The sequence below is a fragment of the Rhamphochromis sp. 'chilingali' genome (genome assembly GCF_963969265.1).
Source record: "Rhamphochromis sp. 'chilingali' genome assembly, chromosome: 11".
NCBI lineage: Eukaryota > Metazoa > Chordata > Actinopteri > Cichliformes > Cichlidae > Rhamphochromis > Rhamphochromis sp. 'chilingali'.
Window position 1 is genome coordinate 30,571,457 of NC_137938.1, and position 11,138 is coordinate 30,582,594.

Here is an 11,138-nt window from a genome sequence, read left to right on the forward strand (position 1 = left end):
TGAGAGAGTTTGGTGTAACAGTGGTTGAACATGCCAAATCAATCCACAACATACTGCCATTCCCCAGCTGTAACCTGCATATGCATCAAACCAAAATCCAGTATCATAGCCACAAAAAAGACATAAAGATTAGGTTAAAAGGGTTGTCTCATTTTGCCAGATAGCTTCATCCCAAAAAAGATAAACATTCTTCAAAAACAAAAGTTTGTGAATATTTGCTGTATTGCCAGGCCTAAACCAACCTGTTAAACTTATCAAATTATTGTCATAGATACAAACCTATTGATTGAAACAGAATAATCCATTGAAGCCTCCATCATCATCCACAATCACTGTTACTGTTCAGATTATTTTATCTCTGTTTTCCTCTAGAATGTTTTGAAAATCAGCATTTGATCAACAGACTTTTTAAAAGTTTATTTTGATCCTATTGTTTACGTGTGTAATTGCATTTTTATTGAAATTATGACAGGAAAACCCTCAATCAAATTGTATCTTTGATATCTAATAATAATATTAACAATAATGTTACATATGTAATATGTACACAATAATATTGTGCAAACAAACAAGAAAAATAGCAAAATATGTCAATTTTTTTTAATACCCTGTATATAAAGACCACATATGACCACAACTCCAAATGTGCAATTGTCACTGCATCTAAACATGACATATTACAAAAAGGTAGAAACATATAATATACAATATGTTCTGAAGCTGGTACTGGTGCAGTTAACTTTGCTTTAGGCTCCCATACACAGTAGGTGTTACTTACTATACATGCAGTGCAGTATTACTTTACCTTGTAATATGTTATAATAAGCAAGTCACTTCTATATTTATGAGGATGTAGACAATAATGTTGGCTGATATGTAAAACTATGAGATGTCGAGTGCAGGGAAGATATTATTGATGGATCAGATTCATGAATATGTTAGGTACTTAAGCCACAATTAGAGAGTGAAACAGAGACTGACACTGGTTGAAATGTATAGTAAATATTTTATTTTGAACTTTTATGCTGAACTACAAGCTGTGAACTGTGCGATCTCTGCGACCTGTGGTGCCTGGTTTACTGTGTGTAAAACTGCGCAGGTTCCCATGTGTCATCCCACACTTTGCCACTGTCAGGAGAAAAACATAACAAACAACAACGACAACCACACACAAAATAGGACAATTTAGGTTGTGACATATGACAATTTTTTAGGATGAAATATCTTCTATATTCATGTCATGCTTTATACACCTTCATTGTAATATAAATTAATCAAATCAAGTCAGAGAGTATTAATATATGTAGTAGATGTCAAGCAGGACCACAGCAGCAGCCACGATCCATTGGAACCTGCTGGATGAGAGAGCACAGAAACTCCAGGGAAGAAGTTTAGTTAGTAACATGCATGAACTGCATTACTGAGACATGTATGTTTACAGATGGTGGTGAGGGAGAGGGGGAGAGTTTTCAGTAAAAGGAGACGTGACTGCATCTTCAACCAATACTGAGCCTGCATAACCCTGAAAGAGACAGAGAGAGAGGGGGGGGACACTAACCCCCAGCAGTCTGGTCCTATTACAGCATAACTAAGGGCTGAGCTGAACCAGCCCTAACTATAAGCTCTATAAAGAAGTAAAGTCTTATGCCTACTCTTAAAAGTGTTGACCATGTCCACCTCCAAAACTCATAATGGACTTTGGAGGTGGACAGCTATCAAGCTCCTCACAGAAGAGGAGCTCGATAGCTAAAAGCTCCCAATTTACTTTAGTCCAAATACATGAATTCAAATTGAGTTGATAACTATTTATCAACAATATGAATGTCTGTTCCCGTCCAACAAAGTTGTTACTACATACCATGTTGAGCAAGGCTTCCACTTGACTTTAACTTCTTCTTTTTCCTGAAAAACATGATATAAACAAACAATTAATTAAGAAAGACATGCAAGTTGCATACAAAAAGGAGCTTATAAACATTTGTGTACTATTGAATGGCTCAATATATTATACAATTAGTTTACAAAAACATAAGAACCACTACAATGCTTGTACTGCCAGCATCGAGTGCATGTCAGCAAAGCAACACTGCTTACATTGTGGCTCACAAGCAAAACTAACTGAAGCAGATGTTACTGAATGGGAAGGAGCACCTCCACATCAATCACTCCTTCTGAGCATGATGTCAGGAGGACTTTAAAGAACGTAAACATCAGGAAGGCAGCATGACCAGGTCGTATCAGGTGGTCTGTTCTTATTTAATGTCCTATTTGGAGTGAAATCCTGACTCAGTGGCTGAATTAGTGTAGATTCATCAAATACAAAAGCTTATGGATATTCAGTCAGGCACAGTTCAAATCCGGGAAGTCCAAAGATGCAAACAAATCTGCACAACAGCAGGCTAAATTACTTACATTTACAACTCTCCTGTCTACTATCTCTTCATATTTGAAAATCTTCTGTGTACGGTGTTTTCGGCATTCTGAAAAATAACAAATGAAATATTTACATGAGTTCTGTAAAACTGGAAAAAATGCAAAAATTAAGAAAAAGAAATCTTAACAAACTTAACGAACATGTCATGTGTTTCGTACATTTACAATACCATAACGTCTAACCTTTCCTTGTCCTTTTTTTGTTTGGGACATCCGAGGTGTACACCGTAGAAATTGAGGGAGATGCAGGATGTGGAGATGGAGAGGAGGATGCAGGAGAAAGCAGAGATGAAGAGGAGGATGCAGGAGGAAGCAGAGATGGAGAGGAGGATGCAGGAGGAAGCAGAGATGGAGAGGAGGATGCAGGATGAAGCAGAGATGGAGAGGAGGATGCAGGAGAAAGCAGAGATGAAGAGGAGGATGCAGGAGGAAGCAGAGATGGAGAGGAGGATGCAGGAGGAAGCAGAGATGGAGAGGAGGATGCAGGAGGAAGCAGAGATGGAGAGGAGGATGCAGGAGGAAGCAGAGACAGAGAGGAATATGCAGGAGGAAGCAGAGATGGAGAGGAGGATGCAGGAGGAAGCAGAGATGGAGAGGAGGATGCAGGAGGAAGCAGAGATGAAGAGGAGGATGCAGGAGGCTGACAGAGGGAAGATGTTGGTAGAGGCTCTAAATGAAGAATAAATTCCTCGTTTAGAGCCTCTGGGTCTGGGACTGGTCCAGCATCGACACTGTCAGCAGAGGATGGTCCAGCTGCTGGTGTAGAACTTTTAGCAGGAGGTGAAGCTTGTAATTCTGAAAAATTTTAAATATTAAACATTCATTAAAATGGGTTGAAAAAATGTACAGTACACATAAACACATAATAAGTAGTGATTTGCATGTTTTCAGTTAAGTTTTTACTAAAGATACAACTGGTAAATATTGGCATCAAATAAGTCATCTCGCACACTCACTGACCCAAATAATTCAGTACAAGTGCCCTCTAGGGTAGTGTGACATCTGTAGTGCTTTTCTACATTGTACATTAAAAAATTAATGAGTGTGACTATAAATCCAGATAGATAATGACTTTTTCCTCTGATGACACTACTTTCCTGACTTTGTAGTGAATAACATTTGACACTTCAAGCTAGTACTGTGACTTAGGAGTTTTGTACAATGGTGATGCTAACTACCTCAGGGAGGTAATCAGGTAACCTCTTAAGAAGTATATAAGTTATTTAAGAATCTTGGTGTTCATATTGGTAACATTATATAACATTTGTTATACTAGAAAGTCTCGAAGAGAATTATCAGGTCTGGTTTTCGTGAAGATTTTTAAAATTACATTTGTATATACATGAATGTGAAAGACCATACTATACACACACACATACAAAATTGTTCAGGTGGGTAACACCAGAGGTTCAGTATGGCTAGCTTTGGTGATGTGACCGACACATGGGGAGGTAATAAGGCAGATATAACACTATTTTCATGTTAGCAACAGGACATGTAGGGCAGCTGTCACCTCACAGCAAGAAGGTTACTGGTCTGAACCTTGGCTGAATAATAGAATAGAACAGAATAGAGTAGAGTAGAACAGAATAGCTGGTGACTGTTAACTATCCTCATCCTCACCATCTTGTTTGTCTCTATGTACCCCGTGATGATCTGCCTTCTTATCTAGGGTGTACCATGAGTATCACCCAAAGACAGCTAGGATAGGCTACCTGATAAGGACACCTGGTTACAGATAATGGACAAAGCATATCTTACTTCTCAGAAGGTGTTCATAAAGCTTCCTCATCTTCATGAGGATGTCACGTGCAGCACCTTCCGCTGGTTCGATCTGAGTGATCACGTCCCCTACTATACGGCCCTTACGGTCAAACTGTCCAAGAAACAGAATTGGTTGGTAGCCCAGGGCATGTAGCTTTGAAACCTGCAAGAACAACAAAGAAAAACATGCAGCCAGTCTTTCATGTAAGCAAATTGATGTATAACAAACCTTTAAGTTTCACATCTTTGTTGTTTTATTGTTGTCGATAGTTAAAAAGTATTTATGGTGACCAAACCTGTAAATGTATGATAAAATCCATCTTGAAATGTTTTGTCTCTCAGTTAATAGCCGATTAAATTAAAAATCAGAAGTAGCTTGAATAAAAATAGTTTTTAACAAGTTTTTTCTAGTTGGATGTCTTTAGTGTGATGATGTTATTCTGATGTGAATAACTTTTTTATTTATGCTCTTTTATAAATTAATATTTTATGTGTATATACATGTCTTGTTAGTTTCTTACTTCATGATATACAAGAAAACATTGACAACTGTGATTAATAAAGAATTGTCTACCAGACCAACCACTTATTAGATCAGAACTTTTAAACTTACTGACAACTGGGCTGAATTAACCACCCTGCTCGCATTTCTGTTTTTTTTTTAACAGAGGCAGCCCAGTTACTGTTTTTAAACTGTTCTTGTTTTTTTTTTCAATCCCTCCTTTAGGTTCAGGCTGCCCAGGCATCCACTGCATGTCTTCCTGTTGCAGGTGTTTGGGGCCTGACAGGAAGGGCATGGTTTGGTTTTTGGCTTTGTCATTTCTGCAAATGAAAATGGAACATGTAGGGATTATTTCAGGTCTGTTTTGGTGAAACGATTACAAAAATAATTTATGACCAAAGAAATAACTTATATTACGAGGCAGTATTACACCATATTTAGAAAAAAAAATCAATTACGAGATTAAAGTCATTAATATTGAGTTAATTACGTGAATAGGGTTAAAAAAAAACCTGAATTGATTACAGAAAAGATACATTGCTAAAATAGAGCAGTACTAACATTAGCTGGGTGGCCAAGCAAGTGTCTTACACATGAGAATACATCACAAAAAAATTTAAATAAACTTTTGCAGAAGTAGTTCTCTTGGTACACAGACTGCTCTGTGAAAACATTTCAAGTTTAATATCAGTTTAATATCACTGAAATTAATATTTCAGTGAACATGCAAATTACCCACAGTTTATCACAACTTACTTAGCTAGGATCTGCCTCGTGTCCAGTCGAAAACTTCGCTGCAGGACCGTGAGTTGAAAGATACATTTACTACGACTCCCAAGATGCATTGCAGTAAAAACCATCCAATCGCCTTGCTTAAGATCTGTTGACGTGTCGCTAAAGGCGCGCTGTAGATAAATATTGCAATTTGTAAAAAATAAAATACTACAATTTGCATTTTTTAATTACATAATTAAACACTGGGCCAGTTTAATTTCGTATTATCGCTGGTTATTATTTTAGAGTAAATAAAGGAATAACGGGTAGCACCAAGCTGTTGTCATCTTCATTTCCATAGCGACGGCGGTTGAGGATTATGGGTAGTGTGCAGTTACGGGATTAGTGCGTCTGCGTAAATTGGTCTGATTGGTTGGAGCCGAGCGCATCCAAAACTAGCAGGAGTGGTGAATGAATCTATAAATGTGTTTTACGTGTGAAATGAAAATAATAAACCTAACGAAGGATTATGTACGTTAAATCTGCGCACTTTCAGATCGTGAATCAGTTTGGAAAACACTGTGTGATGGCCACAACATGAAGCGATTTTATTGTTGAATTATCAGTGATACTTTCGTGTTTTTGTTGAGAAATGTTAACGATGTCATTAAAAGAAAGCATTAAATTAGGGAGAAAAACCCGTTCGCGGAGAGGGTCCCCGGTTCTCCAGTTAGATTGTGCTTCACGGCGTCATGTTTCGCCGTGACGGGGTTATTATTGGAGTAAATGGATGGCTGGAGCCTCTGCTCGAAGCGTCTCTGATCGCCGCGAGCAGGTTCATATTGGAATGAATTGACAACCCACAGCGTCACATAAAAACGTGGAAGGGTACCTTAGGCGTCAGCATGAGAAGTTAAGGGACGTGACAAATCGTCATTATTTTACGCGTTGGGAGTGAGAACGGGTTGGCAAAAAGACATGGATTTTCTCAGAGCTTCTGCATAAAGAGTGGGGCTATTCTGGAATCCCTGAGGCAACCTTGTATAGGTATACTTCTGGTTGTCAAAAGTGAATCCAAATAGCTTTTGTGAGTCAGGGTGTAGTGGTACGGAAAAGAAAGCATTGGATAGGTCTATTACAGAAAACCACTGTTCCTTTGGTGTTACTTGATTTAAAATGGTGTGTGGATTTGCTACCACAGGTGGAATCTGTTCTGTTATGTCATTTATTGCTCTCAGGTCATGTACTAGGCGACATTTCCCCGTGTTTGCTTTCTTCACTGGGAAAATCGGAGTATTACAAGTTACTTCAGTTGTTTTTACTAAAATGCCTGCTTTTTCCATATCTGCAATTACTGGCCGGATCCCTGTCTTTGCTTCTGTGCTTAAGGGATATTGTGGTTTCACTGGCCTGTAAGTTGTGGTAGTTTTTACTACAACGGGATCTGCTCCCTTAATCAAACCTACATCTGCTGATCCTGTGGACCACAGCTTTGTGGGTAGCTTTTGTAGTTCTGGAAGTAACTGTAATGAGAATGCGTGTCAGTCCTCGCTTTCTACAGCATGCAGACTGGCGTTGTCTGTCATGTGAGTTGATGGGTGTGTGGTCAGGACCCACCCTAATGTGTAAAACTCCTTAACACCTCCCTATAATGCCTGGGCATGCTCCTGATGAGGTGGTGGATGGTCTCCTGAGGGATGTCCTTCCAGACCTGGATTAAACATCTGCCAACTCCTGGACAGCCTGTGATGTAACGTGGCATTGGTGGATGGAGCGAGACATGATGTCCCACAGTGCTGTGCGGGCCCCCAAAGAAATGCCACCCTACACCATTACTGACCCACTGCCAAACGGTCATGCTGGAGGATGCTGCAAGCAGCAGAACGTTCTCCACCTCATCTCCAGACTCTGTCACATGTGCTCATTGTGAACCTGCTTTCATCTGTGAAGAACAGAGCGCCAGTGGCGAGGTTGCCAATCCTTATGTTCTCTGGCAAATGCCCAACATCCTGCATAGTGTTGGACTGTAAGCACAACCCTCACCTGTGGACGTCGAGCCCTCATGGAGTTTGTTTCTGACTGTTTGAGCAGACACATGCACGTTTGTGGCCTGCTGGAGGTCATTTGGGCTCTGGCAGTGCTCCTCCTGTTCCTCCTTGCGCAAAGGTGCAGGTAATGGTCCTGCTGCTGGGTTGTTGCTCTCCTACGGCCTCCTCCACATCTCCTGATGTACTGGCCTGTCTCCTGGTAGCACCTCCATGCTCTGGACACTACGCTGACAGATAGTGATCTGACGTTCTGTATCGAGGCTTCGAAGCTTGTGTCGAGTAATTGAGGGAGCGTTTCGCGATGCGCGTATCGAGGCTTGCTTCATTTATGGGAGGAGCTGAAAATGATGACGTCCGAAGCCTCGCTGCCCGGCTGTACCACGTGACTGGTTCATGAAGTGGTTCGAACTTTGCCACGAGATATGACAGCGATATAAACCCCTCAGACTTCATTCAAAATGTAGGTGTTTGATGGAGAGTTGCGGTTAGTGAGAGTTTGGAGACAGTTTGGAGGTTTATGAGAGTGAGGAGAGAAAGTCAGGAGAGAATGGAGCCAGCTAAGAAGAGGAGGATGTCCTCCCCTGTGTGGGAACATTTTGATTTTATTCCTCCCAGCAAGGTATGTCAATTTCTACAGAAGATGTATTTTCATAATACTGATGGTGCAATCAGAATCAGAATCAGAATCAGAATCAGAAAGGGTTTTATTGCCAAATGTTGAGCAGGTTTACAACATTAGGAAATTGCTGCGGTGCTTCAGTGCAAACAGACTGTCATAAAATTGCGCTTAAATAGACATGAAAAAATAAAAGTAAGAATAAGAATTAAAAGTGCTACGTAGAAAGATATATGCATGAGATATACATGAGATATATACATGAGAATAAGAATTAAAAGTGCTACGTAGAAAGATATATACATGAGTGCAGGTGGTGATCAGTGCCAAACATGGAATGATGCAGTGAACACAGCGTAGGGTCATATGTTAGTGGTGGGAACAGTCGTACGTTTATTGTTCATGTGTCCAACAGCAGAGGGGAAGAAACTGTTCTTATGGCGAGAGGTTCTGGTGCGAATGGACCGGAGCCTCCTGCCTGAGGGGAGCAGGTCAAACAGACTGTGTCCAGGGTGAGAAGGGTCAGCTGAGATCCGAGCTGCACGCCCCAGTGTCCTGGAGGTGTACAGGTCCTGCAGAGATGGGAGTCTGCAGCCAATCACCTTCTCAGCAGAGCGCACAACACGCTGCAGTCTCTGTTTGTCCCTGATAGTGGCTCCAGCGTACCACACAGTGATGGAGGAGGTGAGGATGGACTCGATGATTGCGGTGTAGAATTGCATCATCGTCCGTGTTGGCAGGTTGAATTTCTTCAGCTGCCTCAGGAAGTACATCCTCTGCTGGGCTTTCTTGATGACGGAGGTGATGGTGGGCTCCCACTTCAGGTCCTGGGTGATGGTGGTACCCAGGAAGCGGAATGAGTCCACAGAGGTGATGGGGGTGTCAGTCAGGATGATGGGGGGGAGTGGGGCTGTGTGCTTCCTGAAGTCCACAATAATCTCCACTGTCTTCTGGGCATTCAGCACCAGGTTGTTGTGGCTGCACCAAGACACCAGGCGTTCAACCTCCCTCCTGTAGGCAGACTCATCCCCGTCCGAGATGAGTCCAATAACGGTGGTGTCATCTGCAAACTTGATTAGCTTGACAGACTGGTGGGTGGAGGTGCAGCAGTTGGTGTACAGGGAGAAGAGCAGAGGAGAAAGAACACAGCCCTGAGGGGAGCCGGTGCTGATGGTCCGAGAGTCCGAGACATTCTTTCCCAGCCTCACATGCTGCTTCCTGTCCGTCAGGAAGTCAGTGATCCACCGGCAGATGGGATCAGGCACATTCATCTGGGAAAGCTTGCCTCGGAGATGGTCTGGAAGGATGGTGTTGAAGGCAGAGCTGAAGTCCACAAACAGGATCCTGGCGTAGGTTCCTGGGGAGTCCAGATGCTGCAGGATGAAGTGTAGGGCCATGTTGATGGCGTCATCTACAGACCTGTTGGCTCTGTATGCAAACTGCAGGGGGTCCAGGAGGGGGGCCGTGAGGGTCTTGAGATGGGAGAGAACTAGGCGCTTGAATGACTTCATGACCACAGATGTCAGAGCCACGGGTCTGTAGTCATTTAGTCCAGTGATCCTAGGTTTCTTGGGGACAGGGATTATGGTAGAGGACTTGAAGCAGGCAGGCACATGACATGCCTGCAGTGAGGAGTTGAAAATGCCAGAAAACACTGGGGCCAGCTCGTTTGCACAGTGTCTGAGGGTGGCAGGAGACACACCGTCTGGGCCGGGAGCTTTTCGAGCATTCAGACTCTTAAACTGCTTCCTCACATCTGCTTCATGAATATGAAGAGTTGTGGTGGGAGGAGGTGGTGTGAAATCCTCTTTTGTGTGGGGTGAGGAGGGGGGTGTTGTAGGTGAACAGTTTGAAGGTGGTGATGGCTCTATGGAGGGGGGAGAGGTGAGGGAATTAGTGTCCAAAGTGCCTCTATTGTTGGGGCCGTTGGAGGTGTGAAGGCTGCCTGATGGCTCGTCAAAACGGCAGTAAAAGTCGTTAAGGGTGTTGGCCAAGAGTAAGTCATCAGTGGAGTGGGGGGTTTTAGGCTTGTAGTTCGTGATATTCTTAAAACCTTTCCACACAGAGGTCGAGTCATTCTCTGAGATCTGCTGCTGCATCTTCTCAGAGTGCTGATACAATTTATGTTAAGCTGTCTTGACTTTTGTACAAGGTGAAGTGTTTGCTATGTGCCAGGGAGCTGGGATATAACAACAACACCTCATCCATGCTTAGGCACTACAGAGCTTTGCATGAGAATAAGGGGAACGCCGATTGTGGAGCAAGACCAGGTGAGCCATCAAATGCCATGATAATATAGCATGCAGTAAATGATATAACAATATTATACAGCTGTAATAAGTTACGTGTGTGATATTTATATTTGTGCTTTGTCTTTATTGTCTTTCCTCAGGAGAACAATCTCCAATAGATGAAGACCTGGTTAGCATGGTGATTGAGGACTCCCAGCCATTTAGCATTGTGGAGGACAAAGGATTCAAAAGATTTGTTAAATCATTAAATCCTAGCTATGTTCTCCCCACTAAAGGTTATAAAAGCAGTGGAAATTTAGTTTTTACTGAATAAAATATGGGCAGGACTGACGCCTCAGTGTGTAGCTGTCCATACCTCAACGTTACAAAAGCACAACTACTGTCCACACCCCAACCACACCTCACCTCACAGTAAATGATCATTTCCATTTTAAGCATTTCCAAATAATCATTTTCCATACTGCCAGTATAAATATACACAGTATACTGCCATCACTACAATATAGATGTTTTACACACTCCTTTTGTTGTTGACATTTACAGGCTGTGTGGAAAGGCCACACTCTTCAAATTCATGCCAACTAATATTTTTACGTCCAGTAGGTGTCCTACTAGAGCAAATGAAGCTTCAAGAAGCTTTGCGCTGGGATGAACCAATTGGATGAAAAGCTTCAGTGCTTCATGAAGCTTCATCTGCCCATCACTACTGACAGACACAGCAAACCTTCTTGCCACAGCTTGCATTGATCTGCCATCCTGGATGAGCTGCCCTACCTGAGCCACTGGTGTGGGTTGTAAACGCCATCTCA

The 11,138-nt window shown here is 42.2% G+C and overlaps 1 protein-coding gene across 1 annotated transcript; it reads right to left on the minus strand.

Annotated features, from left to right (window-relative positions):
• Positions 1 to 986: 986 nt before the first annotated feature.
• LOC308405626 (uncharacterized protein) lies at positions 987 to 5,623 on the minus strand. The gene is made up of 6 exons (XM_080896323.1): positions 5,456 to 5,623; positions 4,811 to 5,019; positions 4,195 to 4,360; positions 2,617 to 3,228; positions 2,413 to 2,480; positions 987 to 1,902 (listed from the first exon to the last, which is right to left on the minus strand). Exons 3-6 carry the CDS (start codon positions 4,229 to 4,231, stop codon positions 1,810 to 1,812), a joined length of 810 nt encoding a protein of 269 aa, XP_080752449.1. The 5' UTR covers positions 4,232 to 4,360; positions 4,811 to 5,019; positions 5,456 to 5,623; the 3' UTR covers positions 987 to 1,809.
• Positions 5,624 to 11,138: the final 5,515 nt, after the last annotated feature.

What these genes read in the sequence shown, in the direction of transcription:
- LOC308405626 (XM_080896323.1), bottom strand. Translation starts at nt 4,231, where the DNA reads ATGAAGATGAGGAAGCTTTATGAACACCTTCTGAGAA. An exon ending in TTATGAACACCTTCTGAGAA is followed by an intron (nt 3,229 to 4,194) that starts GTAAGATATGCT and finishes AAAATTTTTCAG; the next exon opens with AATTACAAGCTTCACCTCCT. An exon ending in TAGACAGGAGAGTTGTAAAT is followed by an intron (nt 1,903 to 2,412) that starts GTAAGTAATTTA and finishes CATGTTTTTCAG; the next exon opens with GAAAAAGAAGAAGTTAAAGT.